General features: G+C 37.8%; 1 protein-coding gene across 7 annotated transcripts in view; it reads right to left on the reverse strand.

The window, feature by feature from the left end:
* The window catches only part of SH3D19 (SH3 domain containing 19), a 176,866-nt gene that overhangs the window by 82,135 nt on the left and 70,901 nt on the right, over nt 1-23,830 (reverse strand). For 6 of the 7 annotated variants that reach the window (XR_005370867.1, XM_038559005.1, XM_038559006.1 and 3 more), the window contains one exon: nt 10,018-10,057. Coding sequence is in view for 3 of the 7 variants with exons in the window: in XM_038559005.1 (XP_038414933.1) it covers nt 10,018-10,057 (40 nt within the window). In the remaining 4 variants the exon portion in view is untranslated. Of the gene's footprint in view, nt 1-10,017; nt 10,058-11,786; nt 11,947-23,830 lie in introns of those variants that run through there. The other variant, XM_038559007.1, reaches the window with a different exon arrangement.

The raw sequence follows: 23,830 nt of genomic DNA on the forward strand, positions 1-23,830 counted from the left end.
ACCATATAAATGCTTCATTTTCATCCTCATCACACTGGGGGTAAATGCTAAGCCCCAGTCACATTTCTTAAAACCCCAACAACATAATAAATATACACTCTCTGTAGAATGGCATAAAATATTAATAATCCTTTCACATCTCCCATTGCAAAAGGATTTTTTCCCCCATAAAACCTGCATACACTTTAATTCTTCACCTTGTTTATAACATTACAGATGCTACAACCAAAGTAATGCTTCTCTTATAGCTTAGAAAACATAATGGCACAAAGTAATTACACAAGCTATAGTTTATAGATGTACAGGAATCAAAACATATGGGCAGGGAAATGCTATAGAATTATAGTAGTTAAACTAAGCCCAGTAGAGCATGACATTTTAACAAACATATTTAGAAAGGAAAAGATCAAAAAGAAGTTAAGACTTTTGCTTCTAGCTAATCTATTTAAGCCATAATGTGATGATGGTAAAGTGTCAAACAAAAAAAATCCTCAACATCTCTGTAAACCAACAAAAGGGTACCAATGTAGAGAACCAAGACTCTTTCAAATTCTTAGTAATAAAGTGGTTGCTGATTTTTTACAACATTAATTCTGAGTGTACTGACCTATATGCTACAAATATACTGCATGCTGAGTTTAAGTCTTTCCCTGTATGGAGTGACATTTCAGACCATATTATGTGGAACAGGGATTGAAATGAGCCCAACTGAACCTGGAGTGATACCAAACCATCATGAAGCAATCTGAGATTAGGGAAGAAAAATAGAAATGCAAGGTATGTAAAATTTCAAAACTTGAGATAATTATGAACGAAAATAAGAGTTCAACAGAAACTTGAGAAAAAAATCTACCTTAAACAAGGACACCTGGGAGGCTCAGTGGTTGAGTGTGATCCTGGGTCTGGGGATTGAGTCCCCACATCGGGCTCCCTGCATGGAGCCTGCTTCTCCCTCTGCCTATGTCTCTGCCTCTCTCTCTCATGAATAAAATAAAATCTTAAAACAAAAAAATCCAAAGGCTTTCTTATACATGTATACACAGATATGAACATAAAGATATTTGTTGTAGGGTGCCTTGGTGGCTCAACTGGTTAACCATCTGCCTCCAGCTCAGGTCCTGGGATGGAGCCCTGTATTGGGCTCCTGGTTCTGTGGGGAGCCTGCTTGCCTCGCCCCTCCTCCTTCTTCATGCTTGTTCTCTCTCTCAATTAAATAAATAAAATCTTAAAAAAAAAAAAAAAAAGATGTTTATTAAGCAGCACTCCTGCTATGCTACTGGTAAACAACCCAAATGCTATCCATAAAGGACTGGCTAAATAAGTAGTAATATAATTACATAAGAAAATTTTATGTAGCAGTTCAAAAAAAAAATGAGTGGGAAGTGACATGGTAAAACTTCCTAAAATATAAGTGAAAAGGGCAAGCTTTGCATAAATATATATATATATGAATATATACATATATATGTACTATAGGCACACACCTGTTTTTTCTAAATATAATTTGTATACATATGTATACATGTACATATATGCATAGAAAGTAGCATAGGATAAATACTAAACCACTAGACTCATTTTTTAATTTTTATTTATTTTTTTGGTTTGGGTTATTTTTTTTTAAAGATTTTATTTATTCATGAGAGACACAGAGAGAGAGAGAGGCAGAGACACAGGCAGAGGGAGAAGCAGGGTCCCTACAGGAGCCAAATGTGGGACTCAAACCCGGGTCTCCAGGATCACGCCCTGGGCGGAAGGCAGGCGCCAAACCGCTGAGCCACCCAAGCGTCCCTAGACTCATTAAAAAAAAAAAAAATGTACTTATTTACTTGAGAGACAGAGAGAGAGAGAGAGAGAGAGAGACAGACAGACAGAGGGGGAGAGACTGAGAGAGCGCATGAGAGGGAAAAAGAATCTTAAAAAAAAAAAAAAAAAAAAAGAATCTTAAGCAGACTCCTTACCGGGCTCAAGCCCAACTGGGAATCGATTCCACAGCCCTGAGATCATGACCTGCACCTAAATCAAGTGTCAGATGCTCAACCAACTGTACCACTCAGGCAGCTCTGAACCATTAGACTCTTAATAATGATTGTCTATGGAATAAAGGCAGATACCACGTTTCTGTAGTACTAAAAAAATGTTTTCATGTATTACTTATATAACTCTTAAGTGACTAAAAGTGAGATAAAAATCCACAAAGCAATAAATAAGGTTTCAAGTAAAGGAGCTACAGGAGGGCACCTGGGTGGCTCAGTCACTTAAGCGGTTAAGCATCTGTCTTTGGTCTGGTCATGATCCCGGGGTCCTGGGACTGATGTGGTATCAGGCTCCCTGCTCAGCGGGGAGTTTGCTTCTCCCTCTCCTTCTGCCGCTCCTCTTGCTTGTTCATGTGCAGGAGTTCTCTCTCTCCCTCTCTAATAAATAAAATCTAAAAATGTAAAAAAAAAAAAAAAAGGAGCTATAGGAGTTGGACTACGAGTAGAGGTAATATGGGAAACCATGGTTGCCATTTTTTTTCTGAACATCCTAATTTCCTTGTTATTTTCCTCTTTCAGAAATAACTGCAGAAAATTTCACTCAGTTTTATGCTCATGTATTGTGAAAGCATATTTGTGCCATAGGATTCAAGGTCCCCTTGAAGGCCTTTTTAATTAATTATGGAAATTTTGAGGACTTTTTAAAAAGTATAGATAATATTGCAAAGCTCATTACTGAGCTTAAGGAATAAGCAATATAAATAGACTGGAAGCTCCTTGTGTACCTTTCCCTGATCCATTCCTTTGATAACCAATACCCTAAACTAACATTTCCAAGCATCTTTTGATACTTTTAGGAAAAAAATACATACATACTATACATATAAAAATACATACACATTTATATGCAGCCATAAGAAATACACAAGAGACAACATGCTGTTTGTGCTTTGCCTGTGATAAAGAAGTCTGCAAACTTTATCTATAAAGGCTCAGATAGTAAATATTTTCAGCTTTGAAGTCCATATGCTTTCTGCTGTAGTCAACTCTGTTGTAATGCAAAAGCAGCCATACACAATATGTAAACAAATGGGCATGGCTAAGTTCCTGTAGAACTATTTATAAAAACAAGTGGCAGGCCAGATTTGGTCCATTTGCTGACCTCCACCTCATATAAATAGGATCATACTTTATCTACCTTTCTACAACTTACCTTTTATCTTCCAAAATTATGTTTCTAAGATTTACCTACATTGCCATATATAGCTGTAGTTCCCTTAATTCAAACACTGCTACTCCCAACATTCTTGTGCATGGTTCCTCTGGCACACGTGAAAGAATTTTCCCCAGGGCATGTTATAACTACTGGGTTGTAGGGTATGGGCATTTTCAGCTTCATCAGGTATTGCTCAATTGCTCTCTAAATATGATATGCCAAATTTTCACATACATAACTGCTATCACTTTTTTGAGATTTCTGTGCCAACCTGATAGAAGTGAAATGGTATCTCATTATTGTGTCACTGGTACATCTTTTTTATTTTTTTTAAGATTTTATTTATTCATGAGAGACACAGAGAGAGAGAGAGAGAGAATGAGAGGCCGAGGCACAGGCAGAAGGAGAAGCAGGCTCCATGAAGGGAGCCTGACATGGGACTCGATCCGGGGTCTCCAGGATCATGCCCTGGGCTGAAGGCAGCGCTGAACCACTGAGCCACCAAGGCTGCCCTCACTGGTACATCTTCTTAATATCAGCAAGGTAAATAAGGTTTTCAATAATTAGTTGGCTACTTAGGTTTCATATTTTTGTGAGTTCCCTACCCATATTGACTGTCTTTTTTGTGCTGATGTGTAGTTTCTTATTCATGGACACATTTATTTTATTTATTGACATCAACCTTTGTTGCCTGTGTGCACTGCACCGCCATGACTTGTCTTGTCACATGCTTTTTGGTGTCCTCACATACATAAGGTTTAAATTTTCACAGTTTAATTCACCAATCCTCTTCTTTGTAGGTCTATACTTGTTGAGACCTAAGAACTCATTCTCTACCCTAAAGTCATAAAGATATTATTATATGTTTCTTCAAAATATTTCAGTTTCATTTTTGGAATTCCATGTATTTAGATTCTACCTCCTATGATAAAACAAATTCCATTTGAATTTTTATGAATATAGATTGTCAATTGTTCCATGACCATTTGTGGACACGTCCATCTTCCCCCCTCATCTGAATGCTGCCTCTAGAACTGTGTGTATCTGCCTTATGTCTGTTGTGGACTCTATTCTGTTCCCTTGCCCTGTTCTGTTTCCTGACAAAACATTGTCTTAATTATTCACAAGAGTCTACCTCCTTCTCTTGAACTTCAAAACTGTCTCGGTTATTCTTGTTCTTCCTTAAAAATTTCAGTCATTTTGCTGAGTTCAAACAATTTTTTGGTGATTTTTCCGAAATTTCATTGAATTTTATGAATAAGTATCAAAGGGGAATTATAACAGATGTTTTCAGAAGGCTTTAGGAAAACGAAGATTCAAGTGATAATTTTTGAGAGGCTTAAGGTTCTTGTTTCAATGCTGCCTTCTTTTTTTTCCTGCTGTAAATTATTTCCTTGTAGTAGGTTAAAACATTTAAGACAAAGTAGCTGGTTTTTTCAGCCCCCATAAGTCATTGGAATCTATTATTCAGAGCTGGTAGGGTGGTAAAAAGAGCTTCTAATTTTCCATTCCTGGCACTGGTTGCCACAGGGCTTAACTTTCTTTATTATCTTTATTTAGCTCCTACTCCCTTCTCAATTAGTTTCCCAAACTGTCATTTCATAGCACATTTTTCTATGTGGTATTAATAGCTATGTCTGGGAAAGGAAGTTAAAAATTCAAACAAATTTTTAAAATCCTGTATAGCAAATCTCCCATTTGGAGTTTTATAATGCACTTTAGTGTATCAAAGACTCTTAGTGGAATCACCGCAAAGAAATATGTCTAATTTTGCTTTAACTTATCATTTCACGAGCTTTTTGTGCACGAATATTTCTTATATATTGATTAATATCCTACAGACGAATGTTCCATGGGACATCAATTTGGTAAATGGTGTATTTAAACTAACAAGCCAAAGGCAAGAAGAATTCAGATATTTCTGACTTCAACAGAGGTCAATCAGCAATAAGCAATTTTTTTAATGCCAACTCTCAAAACCAACTAACCAAAAAGTACCCAGCAAATCTCTTACAGATGCTTACACGGTATTTTTTGGCTTGAGGTCTTCAAGTTGACTTCTACCTGATAAAAACTCTAACTTGACAAGAGTTATGCTTTCCTTCTTTCAGCACTGAAATGAAAGGTAGACATCCCAGATTTATTCACTTCTCACAGGGAAAGCTATAGGAGTGTTTAGCTTTAGAAAAACATAAACAAAAGAAATGCATCTCTTATCCTTACTGAGCACTGAGCCCATCATTCTTGCTGCTGAGTGAGTGGCTTGAGGAGAACCAACAAACATACAAAAATTAAGTGACTTTTGTTTATATTCTCTTCTGTCTGCTCTGTTGACGCAGCAGGTATTAAATCTGCCTGATGCACTGCAGGCCTGGTGGGGTAGCCCTGCTTGGCTGAGAAGGGCAGGAGAACAGGTCACTGCCAATCTCAGCAGACACTGTATACAGAAAACAATGGCCTTTCCTGCAAAAACGTTTCTCCTTTCTTATTAGGGCATTACTCCTTGCTACACTTGTAACAAACATAGTCAATAACAGTTATAGGCCAACTTCTGAGAGATTCCTCCCAAATTGCAAAGGAAAAACACTGGCATTTTCCTTTATCTCTTTGAACTATAATTGGCATTTATTCAATAAACATTTATGAAGTGCTTATCACGAACCAGGCACTATACCAACTGCTGAGGTTCCTAAGACTAATAGCACAGGCCTTGAGAATCTGACAGTATAAATTAGAGGTCAAAGAAAATACTTTCTGAATACCCTCAAGAGTACCACAAGCCTTGCCTGAAGTAGAATGAGGATGACCTGGAACCTGACTTTAGAATAAACAGGCTCTCTGAGATTGGGAGTGAAAATCCCTAACAACAGGCACTCTATGCTCCATGCCGTTGAAGACTTTCTTGTGTTCTATGGTACCTTGAGCCTACATTAGGGCCTCTCAACACTTATTAGCTACTGAATGAGCAAGGGGCAGGAACCATCTAGAGTAATAATTTAGCAATGTATGAATCTTTTTATTCTCAGCACTAGCCTATGTAGCTTTTCCTTGACAATGCTCCCTTACAGAGTAACCGATTCCATCTTTGACCAGCTAGTCAGGCACTTCCTCCTCACATTGTGCAGAAATGCAACCCCCTCAGCTTCCACCCACAGGTGCGCACTCTGCCCTCTAGGACTCTAGGGAACACAGAACATTTCTTTCCATTGCTATTTACTTCGCACATTTCAAGTCTGTAGAGAAGTTGAGGGAACAGCACAATCAATGCCCATATGCTTTTCATTTACTCACCAATTAATAATATTTTCCTATATTTGCGGTTTTACCTTTTTTTCTTCATGAATCATTCGAGAGTTATTTTGCAAACGTAAGACTACATCACTTCTAACACTTTTGTGTATTATCTCTTAAGAATAAGACCATTCTCCCACATGACAGCATTCCTATTTATATACACCTAAAAAAAGTTTCATTAACAAAATATTATCTAAAATAAAATTCATATTTAAATTTTCCTACTTATCCCCAAAGTGCCTTTTTTTAAAATCTGGATTTTAAAATTCCAGATTAAAGAAAATTTCAGTCTTTTTTAATCTAAAAATTTTTTAAGACTTTGTATTTTTATTACATTATCTGTTTTGCCAGGACTTCTATGTGTATTATATACTTGATGGAGGCACATACTGTCGGGATGTCTCACTAGTGATGACATATAACTTGATCACCTGATTAAGACTGAGATCACCGGGGCACTTGGGAGGCTCAGTGGGTTAAGTGTCTGCCATCAGCTGAGGTCATGATCCAAGTCCTGGGATCGAGCCCTGCTTCAGACTCCCTGCCAAGCAGGGAGCTTGCTTCTTTCTCTCCCTGTGTCACTTCCCCTGCCTATGCTTTCTCTCTCTCTCTCAAATAAAAAATGAATAAAATATTTTTAAAAAAAGAATAAGATCACCAGATCTATTCACTGAAAAATTACATTTCCCCTTTTGTAATTAAAAATTCAAAGGGGTACCTGGGTGGCTCAGTGGTTGAGTGTCTGCCCTTGGCTCACGTCGTGATCCTGGGGTCCCAGGATCAAGTCCCACATCAGGCTCTCCGCAGGGAGCCTGCTTCTCTCTCTGCCTGTCTCTGCCTCTGTGTGTATGTGTGTCGCATAAAAAAATAAAATCTTTAAGAAAAAAAAAAAAAAACTGGGGCTCCTGGGTGGCCCAGTCTGTTAAGTGTCTGCCTTCCACTCAGGTCATGATCTCAGGGTTCTGAGATCGAGCTCCACATCAGACTCAACCTGCTTAAGACTCTCTCTCCCTTTCCCCATTTCTCCCCACTGCGCGCACTCTCTCTCTCTCTCTCTCTCAATAGGCAAATCTTATAATTTAATTAACTAATTAAAAAATATAAAATTAAAAATACTTAAGCCAGTGTGAATATTTGTCCCTCCAATAACTTTTTTGCCCAACTTTTTGTAGCCACTGATGATCCTTGCCTGAATCAACTATTATACTAAGAATTATAAAATGATGATTTTCTGATTCTATGAGTTCTTCTGCACGGATTTTTAAAAATCCAATGTGTTAGAATTTATTATCACTTAAAAATTTTTTTGATACTCAAATTGTCCCAAATTTGGCCAGTAGGTGGTTTTTGATACTGCCTCCTAGGCCTTTTTGACATGAACCATTAGTAAGCATTTCCTATATTTCTGTCACACCATGAGCCCAGCCTCACCTTATATACTATCCTCTCCCCAGACCCTGAATCAGCCATTTCTCCAAGGATCTCTGGTTTCTGGTGGTGGACACTAGCCTTTAGGAGGAACAAGTCTGCTAGTGTCTTCTACATACCAGCCCTTCAAGTGCTCAAAGCCAGTTACTTCTGTCCCATATACCTCCCCAAACCTCTACACCTAGGCTAAATTCACCAAACTCCTTACACAAGTCTTGCTGTAACTTTACTTTGATTTCTAAACTAGTCTTCTCTTTCATATTCCTTGTCCCAACTCAGTTGCGGTCTTATATTCCAGTGGTTCCCAACCTAGCTATATATCAAAATCACTAAAGGACTTCTTTACTATAGAGATTCCCAGGATCAACTCACTCCAAAGTTACTGAATAAGAATCTCTGGGGTGAAGCATGGGACTCTGTTTTTGATTTTAAGTTCCTCAAGTGATATCAATATAGCCAGTCCACTGCATACTTCAATTTTTCAAGACCTTGTGAATCCCAAATTGGATACAATATCAAGAAGTATGGTCTAGAGCTACAACTTTTCTTGGACATTCTATTTCTTTTAGTATAATTAAATTGTTGCCGACATTTTTCTGGAAGGTGGAGACAATGGCATAAAATTTCTGACTTATGACAAATTTATGAAGAACTAAATCCTCAACACTTTTCCAAACATATTGTTAAGTTAAAACTCCCTTATCTCCTTATGTGCCATTGGTCTTTCAGGCCTAAGTGTAAGGACTTACATTTATTCCAATTAAAACTTATATTGCTTGATTTATCAAACCTTCAGAGTCTTATGGATCCTGATTTTATCACACAAAGTGTTTTTTACCATTCCAACTTTATGCCATTCACAGTTAAACATGCTATCAAACTCTTCTTACATTGCCTTTTTTAAAAATTATTAAAACAAATCTTATAGACTTTTTTTTCTTATAGAATTTTCTATAGTGGTGGTGGTGGTGACATAACTGTATGTATTCATAAACACTCACAGAAGCATACATCAAGAAGAATGAATTTTAATGTATGTGAATTATACCTTAAAAAAGATCAGCCTTACATTCCAAATAACCCACTGTATTTTTCTTCTAGATTAGGTCTCACTAACTTATTTTGATTGACAATCTCTGCAAAATGGAGGAATAACTAATGGAGTTTTCATAGACTTTGTATTTTTATTCAGTTGATGTCAACGTATTCTGGGTTTTATGCTTTGAAAAAGCATCAGGGTTTGGTTTACCAGGCCAGTCAACCCAGTCAATGCATTATTACCATTTTATCAGTTACCACAACACAAAATGCAAAGAAGTGATGGGCTGTGAAATAAGGTTAAGATAATATTAAAGGAATTACAATTCTTCATAGAACTAGGCTAAAAAAAAAAAAATCAAACACAGGCCTGTCACTCTTGCATAGGAGTAGAAGTTAGAACATTTCCACCTGTAAGTTTGACAAGGATTTTAAAAAATACTCTTCAGTGCTGGTGAAGGTCTTGTGAAATACATGCTCAGACAGTGCAAGTGAGGGGCTTAAGTGAAATAGCCTTCCTGCCTTAGATAGATAGAATCTATCTAACAAGAACTTAAAGAATTAAACTTAAAGAATACATATGTACTTAGAAAAACTAGAAAGATTACACCAAACTTTAAGCAGGAACCAGCCATCTCCAGCCAATGGAAGACAGACTGTTTTGTTTTTTAATGTTTTATATTAAAAAATGTTAAAAAAAATTTCTACAGTGAGCCCATGTTAGTTTTATAATTAGGAAAAAAGAAATACATATTTATAAAAAAGATCAAAGAAAGGGGAAGAAAATAAACCACAAAGAAAGTAAATATGGAAAAAATAATTTTTTTGGTAAAGATTTACCTGTCACTGATAGGAATTCTCAAGAAAAATATGCCTTTCAGGTAGTCAATAATTTCATAAAGAATTTTTGTTCAAAAAATGAACAACTTTTCCCTTGTGAAGCTTATGTGAATGCCACAGAAGATTCAAATATACAGTAACTCTATAAGGGATACTTGAACTGCCTCCAAATTTTTTCCAAATGAGAAGTGTTATACAGAATTATTAAAAACTATAAACTCATACCTTGAAGAACGGTGCTCTGGTTTATTTCGTTCGTTGCGATCTGTAAAGAAGGAAGACAGTTACATGTCAAAATTCTCTTCAGAAGCCCTGGAAAAGAAGTTCTTAAATACCGGCTGCCATACCATAGATTTCACAAAGGACTGTTCAAAGGTTGCTGTGTCTTACCCTGTATGAGGCTCTTTATCAGAGTTGAAAGGATTTGTCTGACATAAGAGGTAAAAGGATACAAAGCTAGGCAGGCATGTAAAGTTTTTAAGGTTTGTTAAAATCATCTACTTGGAAAGTGTATCATTACACATATTATTTCATTTTCAAAGATCTTTGCTGTTTTAAACACTTCACTAAACCCAAACAAATTTAGCTAAGGAAAGAAAGTAAGGAAACTGAAAAGCCACAGATTACTCAGTTCAAAAAAATTATTCCATGAATCATGGTTGGCAAAAGCTTCCAACAGGATAGGGAGGGGGAGAAAAATGAGCAGTCAGCTACAGCAGCATCTGCAAACATCCTAAGACCTCATCCTTAACTCTCTATTGCTGAGAACTTTTCAAAAGTTGGATTTCAACGTTCCATTGATAATTAGGTCTAATGTGCTATATAGAGGGCAGTGGTTCTTGACCAGGAGCAATCCGCCTCCCGCCCCCCAAGAGACACTTGACAATGCCTGGAGACATTTTTAATTGTCACAACTGGGGAAGAAGGAACTACTGGTACCTAGAAGGTAAAGAAACCAGTGATGCATAAAATGTCCTACAATGCACTCTACAACAAAGAATTATGTCACCCAAAATGTCAATAGCGCTGACATTGAGAAACTTTGCTATAGGGTAAGAGATAGGGCTGCTTGAAGTTTTCCCAGGTGCCTCTTTGGGCTGCTGTAAAATGCTGTTAATCAACCTGAAGACTTATTATATATATGAGAAAGAACTACAAAACCCACAGGTCATCTTTTTTTGACTCCAAGTAACAATTTTTTTCAGTACATGCTTAAGAATAAACAAAGTGAAAGTCTCAGTTATGGAAAAACTAACAACAGAAATCAATGTGTAAGCCAAAATAAAATCCTATGCAATAGCTTTTTAAAAATCCTGTGCAATCTTATTAAAATATAGTTTCCTAAAGTATCTTCTGAATTAATACTAGCGATATAGAATTTAATGACAAAACAAAGATTGGACAAGAATTCTTTATTTCCCCCCTTAATTTCATTGCTCCTGGAGCAACAAAAAGATACTAAAAATATACTATAAAACTTCTGGAGAGAGTTATGGAAGAAGAAGTATAGGATTTACACAGTTAAATGTATTTATCAGTTCTTTCTGAATAGGTTCATAATGAAAAAGAAATGTTTCTTTAAACCAGGGAGTTAGTACACAGGAAGTATGTTCTCTAAGAGAATAACAAGTAGGAAGATTCACAATAAAACATATTTGTTTAGATAAAATGCTCTCCAAAATGCACAATATTACTATGCTTTTGGTTCCTGTTTCTCTACATAGTGACCTAGTATTACTGCCGCTTTTAAAACTTTTGTTTTAATTTAACTTAGTTTTACAGTCCCTCAAATAAAAACATCATGGTTTTTCACTTGTGGAGCACTAAAACTTTCAAAGTCTAGCAATAGAGCACACATTTAATCATTTTTTTGAATCGTTCCTCTTTAGCTTTAGGCTGCTAGTTTTATTACCAAAAGTAAAATACCTCAAAGCAGAGCTGGAAACTGGATGCAGATCAGCTATCTTCAGTATTAACAAAGCAACAATTCTTACCTGTGGCTAACGATGAGCTAAAAATCTGCCCAGGATGCCATTTGACGTGGCTGTGATCTTAGTTTCGTAGAGTTTATTTAGGCATGTAATAGCGAATTCCCCCGCAAATCTGCCTAGTGGTACAACACACGGGAGGAGGGGAGAAACAGAGTCACAACGCACGTAAACAAGACTCAGCATCTGAGGGCTTCCCTCCAGGGCCTGTTCTGATTGGCAGATGTGCTATGACCAATCTGCACAGCTGGAATGTGTCCACTCGGGAAGCAAATGGCTCATAGCTCTCCTTCATTCTTGGTTAAAACAGGAAATTCTACAGTTGTTTTATACTTTGTGCTCTAAGGAGATATAAATGCCTCCTCACAGTACTTCTCTAATGAACGAGCTGATAATCTGTTGGAAGACATTTTAAACATTCCCTCCCAAATTCTCGGTGTTATATTCCTATGTAAATATACATACACAACGATTATAACATGTCACTCCTAAGACCCATATATTTGATGATTTGAGGGTAAGGGGTAAATTATCCATTGCTTGCAATATCCCCTGTCCCCCAGCTTGTGACAATGGAAAACAAATTAAAACACATGTTCTTGTCTATTTTTTTTTCTCAGAGTGTACAAAGAACTGGATTTCACATTTTGCCCTAAGCCATCTTTTAGCTTAAATACATATATGTTTAGTACGTGTCTGTTGTGTGTGTCTACAAAAATTTTTACATGCTTATTTTAAGCTAAGAAATCTCCATGACAGCCAAGACAATTGTGCAATTGTCAAGAAATAACATTAGTGGCGATGCTGAATTTTTGGCAAATTAATAAATGGTTATTATTTTGGTCCAAAATCTAAGACTGAACAAAACAAAGCACCGAGGGCAGATTTGGGATCTGGATCTCGCCAACAATAATAAAACATTTGGATAAAAGTCCCTTAAAAAAAATGAGAACAGATCCATAGCAAATATGGAAATTTCATCTTGACTATAGTGCCTTAAGCATATGGATTTTATTTATTTCAAATCAAATACTCTTTGGCCTATATCCCCCCCAATTTTTTTCAGAGTTTCTAATTTTTAAGTAACTAGGAAAAAATATATTTGCAAGGCTTCTTGAGCTTTTGCATACTTAAGAATCATAGAAATAACTTACTATACCAAAGTCTCACCATTTATATGAAAAAAAAGGGGTTATTAAAAATAAGAATATTCTAACCCTAAAATTTAGTTGCCAAATGCTGCACATTTGTTGTAGATAATGCACTAACCCCAGGGGCCCACTGGGCTGTGTTATGATTTAGGTCAAAGATCAGTAGTATACTCTTAACGTGAAGGTCAGCATGGCTGTAGAGCTACGTAAAAGTCTGTTGGGTTTATTTTGTTTTTTAAGATTTTATTTATTTATTCATGAGAGACACAGAGAGAGAGAGAGAGAGAGAGGCAAAGACACAGGCAGAGGGAGAAGCAGGCTCCCTGTGAGGAGTCTGAGGCAGGACTTGATCCCAGGACCCTGGGTTCACGCCTGGAGCCTAAGGCAGACGCTCAACCACTGAGCCACCCAGGCATCCCAAGTCTGTTAGTTTTGTAGGCATATGTCTGTCTGTCTGTCTGTCTCTTTCTCTCTCTCTCTCTCTCTCTCTCTCTCTCACACACACACACACACACACACACACACACTGGAGTGGGAGAGAGAAAGAGAAAACCTGCTTGCATTCCCTGTTCTTACTCATCCATGTCTCCTGTTAATAAAGCTAATTGAGGAAATGGAAGAAAACCCCACAGGCAGAACAAAAGCAACATAAGGCAGAACTGGTGCCAAGGGTGCTGTTGGCTATGTGAGTACAAATGTTATTGGGAGATGTAAAGGAGGCAATGGGGGAACCCACGGCCCCTCAAGGAGACTGAGATCAGGAGAGTGATAGGAAGCTCTCACAGGCTGGTGACTCTGTAGGAGAATTCCAGTTCACCCAAATCTTCCTGCCATGACAACTTCTGATTCTAAGTAATCTGGACAGGCATGAATCCAATGTTTATGTACATAGGTGATATTCCACTTAGGTAGAAATGGGCCTCTGTTCTGGCAGGGACGGCATACTAGGAATGGCTGGGCAGAGTCTACTGATGTGTGACCATTCAGGGTGATTCTGAATCTAATAATACGACAAAACACTTTGAAACGAAGATGACAAGAATGCAAATATCATCTTTTGCTTTGATTAAAACTATGAAGAATGGCCAACTTAGAACTTATTAGAATCCATGGTAAGACATTCAGGCTTTGAGGATTTGGCTTTGATCACTTAACTAGACAGAAAATCAAACCCTATTGCATAGGGAACTTAGACTACTAACTCAAGTTGGCAGTGGAAAGTCCTAAATCGTTCTTTGAAATTAGTGGGAAGACTCAAGTCTATGTGAATGAATACACACAGCCACACTCAGAGCAGGAAGTGGTATAATGGAACCTGCCTTGTACCTCACACTGGAGTATTAAAATGAGTATTTAAAATGAGTGTTATCTTTAAAGTTAGTATTATCTATGAAGGGATTCTGTACTATATTCCCAAGTCAAATTCCAGCTTGGGAGTATATACTCTATGTTATGTTTAAAAAATGGATCGATCGATAAATGCTTTGTATCATTCAGTACTAACTAAAGGATCCACACATTCTAAAAAAGAACTCCCTGCAACAATAATATCATTACCTCTTTACTTATAAGCAGAATAAATAATATATCCTTCCATTAGAAGAAGGAAGATATTCAAGATCATGAAACTTACTTTGATGACTCTTCGAAAGATTGGGAAAGGAGTTCCACTCAAATAATCCCATGGATAGAACTGTACATATATGAGATCGGAGTTTCACAGGCTTTAGTAGTCTTTAAAAGGTTCTTTTATTTAGGCAAAGAAAACTGAAAATTTATGTCTACTTGAAAAGAAGCTAGGTTCATCCTACAAAGTTACTGATGCTAATGCTTATTTACCACCTCCTTCTAGCTCCATGTCACTACTGTCACCACTCTTAAGTATATCTTCAAATTGATTTCTAGTCATTTTTGAGACTCCCACAGTAAATAGTTTAAAATAAATAAATTGAAGTATTTTAAAAGATTGTATTTGAGAGAGAGGTAGTATGTATGCATGCACAAGTGTACATAAGCACAAGCAAGGCTCTATCACCAGCCTGAGATCATGACCTAAACCGAAATCAAGAGTTAGATGCCTAACTGACTGAGCCACCCGGGTGCCCCAGTATATTGCTCTTTTAAATGATAGGCTTTCAGGGACACCTGGGTGGCTCAGTGGTTGAGCATCTACCTTTAGCTCAGGATGTGATCCCGGGATCCTGGGATCAAGTCCCACATCAGGCTCCCTGCAGAGAGCCCACTTCTCCCTCTGTCTATGTCTCTGCCTCTGTGTCTCTTGTGAATAAACAAAATCTTGAAAAAAAATTTTTTTTAAATGATAGGCTTTCAATAAATATATATTTGCTGTTGTCGAACTTAAGAAAGTTACTCCTAAACACCAAGAAATTAAAGACAATCTCTGTGAGTTACCACTGCAGGAGGCACATTACAGAGTTTACATGATTGCTACCCACGCTTCTATGGGTAAGTGGAAAAGTTTAGTCTACAGCATTGTCAATACTGACACCTGTCATTAGTTCTAATTATCAAATGCCTAAACTCATTAAAATGCAGCACCCTAATCACACAGGGAGGGAGAAACTAGAGATGGAGGGAAGTTTTTTTTAATAAGAGAGTTATATTTCAACAGAGTAGACGGCCTCTGGAGTCTTTTCTCCTTCCCATGCCTACTGTGTTTTCCTGTATTTTACGTTTTCATCAGCACTTGTCAGGACTGTTGCGTCTTGACTGGATTTTCTGGTTCTAGTCTCTTTTCTTCCAATTCTGCCTTCTTGCTGGCCAAATTCATACCTCAGAAAATTACAAACCTTAAGAGTCTGAAGAGAGATAATGACATTCCATGAGATAATGACAGTGACATCCTCAGCACTTTGCCTATGCAAAATAAGCACTCAATAAATGTCATCAGCTGCCATCTTGCTAAAAGGCCAGCTATTTACTAGTGGTAGTGACTGGTCCTGCCTGTGGTGATTGCACAAGTTACTTGGTCTCTCTAAATCTTGGTTTTTCTCAGTACACAAGAGGAAAGAATGCTATCCTGAGAGATTTTGTGAGGATAAATGAATGAAACGGGTATAAAGAACTTAGCTTCATACCTGGAACATAAACTCTATGACCCTGTTACAACTCCTTCTTACCATCTTTAGTGCCTGGCTCAAACACACCACCTTCTTCATGAAACTGTCTCTGACTCCTTTTTCTTTTCTGCATCCTTGTATTCAGTTTCCTATTGCTGCTGTAACAAAATATCATAAACGTAGGGGCTTACAACAAAAATGGACTATTTTATAGTTCTGGGGGCCAGTAGTCAAAGTAGGTCTCTTTAGGCTAGAAGTCAAGGTGTTTGCAGGGCCACATTCCTTCTGGGAGCTCAAAGTAAGAAGCTGTTTCCTTGCCTTTTCTACCTTCTCAAGGTCACTAGCGTTCCTTGGGTGGTGGCCCCTTCCTCCAACCATGTGGCATCTTTACTTCTTTCTCTCACTCTGACTTCCTCTTCTGCTTCTCTTTTCCACTTAAAGGACCTTTAGGATTATACTGGGCCCACCAGGATTATCCAAAATTATCTGCTTGTTTCAAGGTCTGTTGATTAACAACTTTAATTCCTCTCCGCTATGCAATATAACATCTTCTCAGGTTCCAGGATTTAAGACGTGGACATCTTTGAGGGGGCAACATTATTCTGCCTACCACATCCTATCTGAATTCTCATATCATCTATATCACTCACATGACACTTAGCATATGTGTCTTATTATTTAAAGTTTTAGGTATATGTCTATTGCCTTATCTAATCAGCGTGTCTGATAAAGGCAGGACTCTTTTTTTTTTTTCCAAGATTTTATTTATTTATTCATGAGAGCTATACACAGAGAGAGGTGGAGACACAGGCAGAGGAAGAAGCAGGCTGCCTTAGGGGAGCCTGATGTGGGACTCAATCTCAGGACCCCAGGGTCACGCCCTGAGCCAAAGGCAGACACTCAACCACTGAGCCACCCAGGCGCGCCCCCTCCTTCTTTTTAAAGGAAGCTCTATGCCCAATGCAGGGGCTTGAACTCATGACCCCAAGATTAAGAGTAGCATGCTATACCAACTGAGCCAGCCAGCCACCCGGCAGAACTTTATCTTAACTCTGCTTCACAGTCAGCCTTCTGTAAACATCTGTTGATAATGGTAATATCCAATGCCCTTTCGTTCCCCTTTCTGCCTTTCTGCCCCGTCATTTAGGCTGGAGTCGGTTCAATGATTATCTTTACTGGTGAAAAAGTTGTCCTAAGAATGCCCATACATATTTTTACTTTTTATAAACACAGTAGTGATTCAAGAGTCACCTCTGCCCTAGAATGACCCACATTTGGTCTATTCTTGTCTCAAAGTAGTTCTCACCAAACCAAACCATACATTGGAGAAAAAAACCACAGCACAAGTGAATTCCAGGAAGAATCACCTATTTGACAACAGATGCTGCTTCCAAAATAATTTTTCTTTAAGGTGGTTCAACTGAATCATTTTGATGACTGAGTTCAACTCACTATTGAATCCGGCTTTTTAAGTTAGTAGTTTCAGAGATGAAAAATCAGAGCCACCATCTACAACGCCCCTCTTCCCCATAGGGCGCATCTGATAGAATTCAGGAAGACGGACAGTTTCACCAGTGCCTCTCAAGTCCTGCAGCAGAAATGGAAACAGGCTGAGGAACAGAGTGTCATCAACTCTCCTTGGTGTTCCTTCCTCAGGCTCCCTAATGATTCTCTTAATAATTACTTTCAGGCCTTTTTGTTGTTGTTCTTGTTATAAAATAACACTTTTTAAGCAAGTGAGATTCCTGATTCAAGGAGGGATAAAAAGACCTTTCAGTTAAATTTAAATCTCTAATCCCCCAACTACCAAATTAAAAATATTATACCCATATTCAAAATATTAGGTCATTCCTAAGAGTTTTTCTAAAGGAGTCATAAATTTTACCTAGAATAAGGTATTCTAGAAGAAAGGAAACCAGAGAAAGTGACCCAAGGCATTCCTTTCAAAGTTTTCCAAATTATGACAACTTCTAGGATAGTCACAAAGCATATTAGTATCTAAAAGGCTCTGAGAAACCCTGCAACTAAAAAAATTTAACTTTGTTTAACACAGTATTTCCCAAACTAATCTGAAGATGAAACATTTCTCACAAAATCATAATCGATATCTGGTAGCCTGGCACACAGTGTTATCATCACCATCTACTCCCCTGGAAATCCAAAGTCCTTTACACAGAGCTTGGTGTTTGTATCTCCATGGCCAGTACCATGGCCTGACATGTAGGTGGCACTTCTTCAATGAACTCAACTCCGACTGGTGTAGGGCCAGGCACAGGATTCAAATACAAAGGGGAGTAGGAATCTCCATTCCAATCCTATCAGGTCAAGCCCTGGTCTTTTAAGATGATCACATTTCCCTCACTTATTTATCTTTGATTTTGCCGTTGTTTAGGTTAATTTGTGCATCTCAAGAATGACGTGTTCCATAAAGATGAGTATACTTAGTGACTCCAGGTATCTACTATTGGGTCATATCCACGATGGCAAATTAATAAATATTTCAGTTTGACAACCCAGACAGAGGTTAAGTGCAGGCACCTGAGGTCAGACAGCCTTGTTTTGAGTTCTTGCTTCATTAGTAAATGGCCTCAATGTCCTTAACAAGATATTTACATTCTGTAAGTTTCAGTATCCACATCTGTGAAAGACGATAATAGTGGTACCCACCTCATCAAGTTGAACAGGGAGTAAGTGAAGAAATGCATATAAAGGACAGTATGCTTGCTGACTAGGACAAATGCCTAGTAAATGTTTACTATTATGATGATAATATTAGGGAAGCAGATTAATCATAGAGTTCATAGTACTGTGGCTACAATTATTTAAAAAGGTTAATTATCCTTTGTCCAGTATAGATTTAATTCTGTAGGATTTTTTCTTTTGCTTATTACTGGACAAGAGGACAGAGCTGTACTAATAAATAATTTCTACATCATCTCTTATCCAATCGCTCCAGCCTCTTATCCTTTTGAACCAAGGGCTAACTATAAAAAATTAATAAATCTGGACTTTCACTTTTCTTCATTTTCCCATTGCAGCCTCTGACAGAAGTGATAAATAAGCCCTAAAAAGTAAGCAGCAGGAAGGAGAAAAAGAACTCAACTCAAAGGCAGACAGAGAGGGATCCCTGGGTGGCGCAGTGGTTTGGCACCTCCCTTTGGCCCAGGGCGCGATCCTGGAGACCCAGGATCGAATCCCACGTCGGGCTCCCAGAGCATGGAGCCTGCCTCTCCCTCTGCCTGTGTCTCTGCCTCTCTCCCTTTCTCTCTCTGTGACTATCATAAATAAATTTAAAAAAAAAAATTAAAAAAAAAAAAAAAAGGCAGACAGAGACAGTTCCTTCCGGATGAAAACTGTACCAAGCATGGATCACCACCTCTCCCATTCCTAGTTCATCCTGCAGGTATTAAGCCTTCGTAGTCACTTTCTGAGACCCAAGAATTTTAAAATAAGTTTCCTGAGTAGGATTAATGAGTGACACAAAGAAAGAAAACTAATTAGATAAAATATTTCTATTAAAATATATATTATGTATATATCTATATATTTATAAAATTACTGAAATGTGCCTCCGTATCTTAGGATACTATGGATTTCTTTAACAAGAATTCAGAGAACGAGGATTAAAATTATTTCAGGTGTTAAAGGATAGATAACATCTCTAACCACAGGTTGCTTTTTCAGCTGTTAGGGTAAAAATAATAAAGATGATTTTTTTCTTTAAAGGGCAAAAGGCTCATTCTTATGGTCTCCTCGTCCTTTAGTTTTGATTAATTCACAGATGTTGCAGCAACGTTTTACCTCTTTACACCTGTCTCTGCAAAATATGCAAATATCAGAAACCATTCTAACCAAGAGACTGCTTCATTTGCAGGGAAGCAGGAAAAAAAATTGAAGATCACGTTTTTCCAATTACCATACACATCTCACTCTGATGTAAGATTATTAGGCTGTGCAAATCTTTCCTACACAGAAAAAGGATTTTTCTGATCTGAGTCTTCAAACAGATTTTTATCCACAGTGGGGCAGTCTTGGTCTCTAATCTAGAATGACGAATTTTTTTGTTCCTTTTAATGAAGAAAAGGTAAAGTCACATCCAGCCTTGCCACATTACCTTACGTAGGGATAGAGAATGTATTCTCTGTACACCACACACATTGCTTCTTGCAAATTCAGCCCACCAATCTCCTTCCTCTCCACTCTATTAAACTCCCATCCACATGACCACGTTCAAAAGGCTACTGGGACACAAGCAAGGAGAATGCCCAATTGTCTCATTCTATTCTTCAACCATACAGAATGCCTCTAAAGTAAGTGTGCAGTTCTGATTTTTCACAGTTGTAAAGACACACAGGATCTTTAAGAGGAGACCTAAGAGACATCTGCAATCTCAGCTTTGAAGCCTTATTTGACTCCCCACAGGCAAAAACAATGCTTCCCCACCTGCACCACCACATAGTGCCTAGCACCCGTATCAGCACTGACCACATTTTGAATCACCTTATAATTCTCATTATCTATGTCTTATTGCTTCCACTTTATAGTTCCTTCAAGACAAGGCCTTTATACACTTTGTAATGGCTGGCAGAGCACCTTACACACAGTAGGTACAACCTAAGAATCTACTGTAGAATATACTGGTATGAGTCCTCTCTAACACCTTCTGCAAACTGGAAATTAGCTGAGCTTAAAAAGCCTTTGTATTGTCTGGTGTTTCTTTTGGGGGTGTGAGGGAGCAGTTGTTATTAATTCATGGAGAAGACAGATTGCACATTACCATGCAAAAGCTTCAAACAATTTTGATTCAGAACGAAAGCATTTTGTGCAGCTTCAGAGTTGCAGAATTAACAAAACACTATATTTGTGTAATGAAAAATGGACAGTTTAAGGAAAAAGCAATACAATTATTACAAAGAAGCACAGGAAGCTACACAAAGGATTCACTCTCTGGGGCTCTCAGGTCACAAAACACAGTTGAAATAAATTCAAGAATTGGCTATCAGCATAACAACAACGACAACGATGAACAGATATTATTCATCAAGTCTTTACTATGTTAGAGGCATTCTAATGTGGTCCCATTTAATCTTCATGGGATTCCCATGATGCAAGTCTTTTCCACTTTATTGATGAGAAAGCAGTCTCAGAGAAGCTAGTTTAAAAACAAAGAGTATGAATTTTCAAACCTGGATCTGAAGAATCTCAAAGCCCCTGCTCTTTCCATTGTTATCAGAGGGCTGGAGGTCCCACTTGTTTGATAAACTACAAGGGTAAAAGTGTAGAAATTATGTTCGCCACAAGCCACACTTATATTTCAGTATCAGATGGTGTGTTGTTTAGAGACTGAATCCAGGGGCCTCAATTCCTTCCAACAGTCTCTGAGGTTTTCTTCAGCGTCACAAAACAAACACCCTCTCATAAATTCCTAAGAATACAGAAGATTTTGCCTTATGACAAGATACCTGTGCTGGGAGAATAGCTCCAATTCACTACCTTGTGCCATCAACAATCTTATGTTACTAACATTTAATCTATGGGTTCAACAGAGTATGGACACAGGTGCATGATGATAGGGACAATTCATTATAAAATTAAACAGATTACAAGACAGGTTTGAATTCTGCTTGGACTATTGCTTGTTAATTCCTGTACCTTCAGAGTGAAAATTTTAGAAAAAAAAAAAAATGACCTTAAATAATTAAGTTTTTATACAACAGCAATCTGGGTCTTGGTGATTTTCTTTTCAAATATAATTAGCCATCTTTTTAATTGCAACACAAAATGCACTATTAATAATGATAGTTAAACACACACAAAAACTGGGCAGTGAGGAGGAAGAAATATTAGCCACATATCAGAAATTGGCTCGGGGGGCAGCCTGGGTGGCTCAGCGGTTTAGCACCACCGCCTTCAGTCCAGGGCCTGATCCTGGGGACCTGGGATTGAGTCCCAACGTCAGGCTTCCTGCGTGGAGCCTGCTTCTCCCTCTGCCTGCTTTCTCCCTCTGCCTGTGTCTCTGCCTCTCTCTCTCTCTCTTTCTCTCTCTCTCTCTCTCTCTCTCTCTCTGTGTCTCAGGAGTAAATAAATAAAATCTTTTTAAAAATTAAAGAAAAATTAAAGAAAAAAGAAAGAAAAAAATTGGTTCTGGGGCAGCTTATGTGTCATTTATGCAAACTAGACTTTGAGATATCTTGGGTTTGCCAGTCATCATTATCTAAGATTTCCACACTACTCCACACCCAGACCCATTGACACATTTGAAATATGTTTGTTTGCATCATTCCTGGGTTAACCCATGCACCACAAGCAATTAGAAAATAGGTCTGAGAAACAGCGGATACTTCCAGTAATCTGGAGAAAAAATACAAATCCAATTGTACTTTATCATACTGGAGATGAAATACAGATCCAATTGTACTTTATCAGAAACCCACATGAGGTGTTGTATGCTTTCTTCCCACGGAGCCATGGTGTTGTTGCCATGAATGCAATACCTGCAGATGCAGGGGAGTGAAATCAACCTTAGCCATCCTCTGGCTCAGTGTGCTCAGGTACAGACCACTCTGATCTACCTGGCTCTGGTCCAGAGAAAAAAGAATCAAAGATAATGCTGACTGTCTTGGAGGATAAGAGACTGTGAAATACTCTTGGTACACAACAAAAGCTGCATTCAACAAACTTACAATCTTTGTTGAGACACAATAGCAAATAATTTCTAATGCACACTGTGAGTACAAAAAAAATGCAGAAGAACCCTAACATTGTTAACTGATGTCATGAGAATTTTAAGAATCCACAAAATCTTTAACAAAAACACTTGCATGAATTCCAGATTTGCACAAACTCTCAAATAATTTCACCAAAATCATATTTCCTGTGCATATCTATATAGCATGAGTTAACTGTATTTGCAACTTTCATGGCAGTTTTATCATTCACTTGGACTGGTGTACTTGCCTTACAGCAGGAATAAAAAATTCCTACATCAGCTGTTCCTGATGTTCCTACATCAGAGTTTCCAGTGAATAATCAAATGGTGAGTATTAAATAAATGAATGCCCAAGAGCTACTAAAATATAGGATCATAAGGGAAGGTTTAGTTGTGACTAAGAAATCTTCAAGGCTTGCCAGAATAGATAGCATTTGGTTTGAGCATAACTTTAAGTTGGCAAAATTTGAGAAGTAAATACGGGAAGAAAGGCATCTAAGTTTAGGAGAACTATGTACTACATAATAGTAGTGGAAGCACAAAGAACTGAGGGATAGTACTGAGTAATCCAGTTGAAGGTAGATTCCAAAGTGTGAGGAAAATATACTGGGAGATGGTATTACAACATTACTTCAGGATCATTTAGAACAATTCATGAATGTTATATACTAGCATTTGTACTTTTCTGTAGGCAATGGAGAAAGGGTAGCCTGATGGAATGGACTGCTGGTGGAGGGGTGGATGAAAGAAGAGAGATCACTAACAACAGTATAAACCAGGTAGAAAGCTTGATGTAAGGAAAGAATACGAGGAAATAAAAGTGGGAGGGTTGAGCAGAAACACAGGATTAGGAATGAACAATACGTGTTGAGGGAGGAAGCAGGAGTAAGGATATGGGTGCACAGTATATGCTACCAATAACAAGTTAGGAACTAAGCAAGATGAGACAATGGGTAGGAATATATCATGTGTAGGGTAATATTCACTACCTAGTACCATCAATAAGCTTATGCTACTAACATTTACGAGTTCAACAGAGTATGGATACAGGTCTGAAGCTTTTAAGTGAAAAATCATATGAAAATGTTTACTTGACTCATTCAAGCTGAG

This window comes from Canis lupus, chromosome 15, assembly GCF_011100685.1.
Source record: "Canis lupus familiaris isolate Mischka breed German Shepherd chromosome 15, alternate assembly UU_Cfam_GSD_1.0, whole genome shotgun sequence".
Classification (NCBI taxonomy): domain Eukaryota; kingdom Metazoa; phylum Chordata; class Mammalia; order Carnivora; family Canidae; genus Canis; species Canis lupus.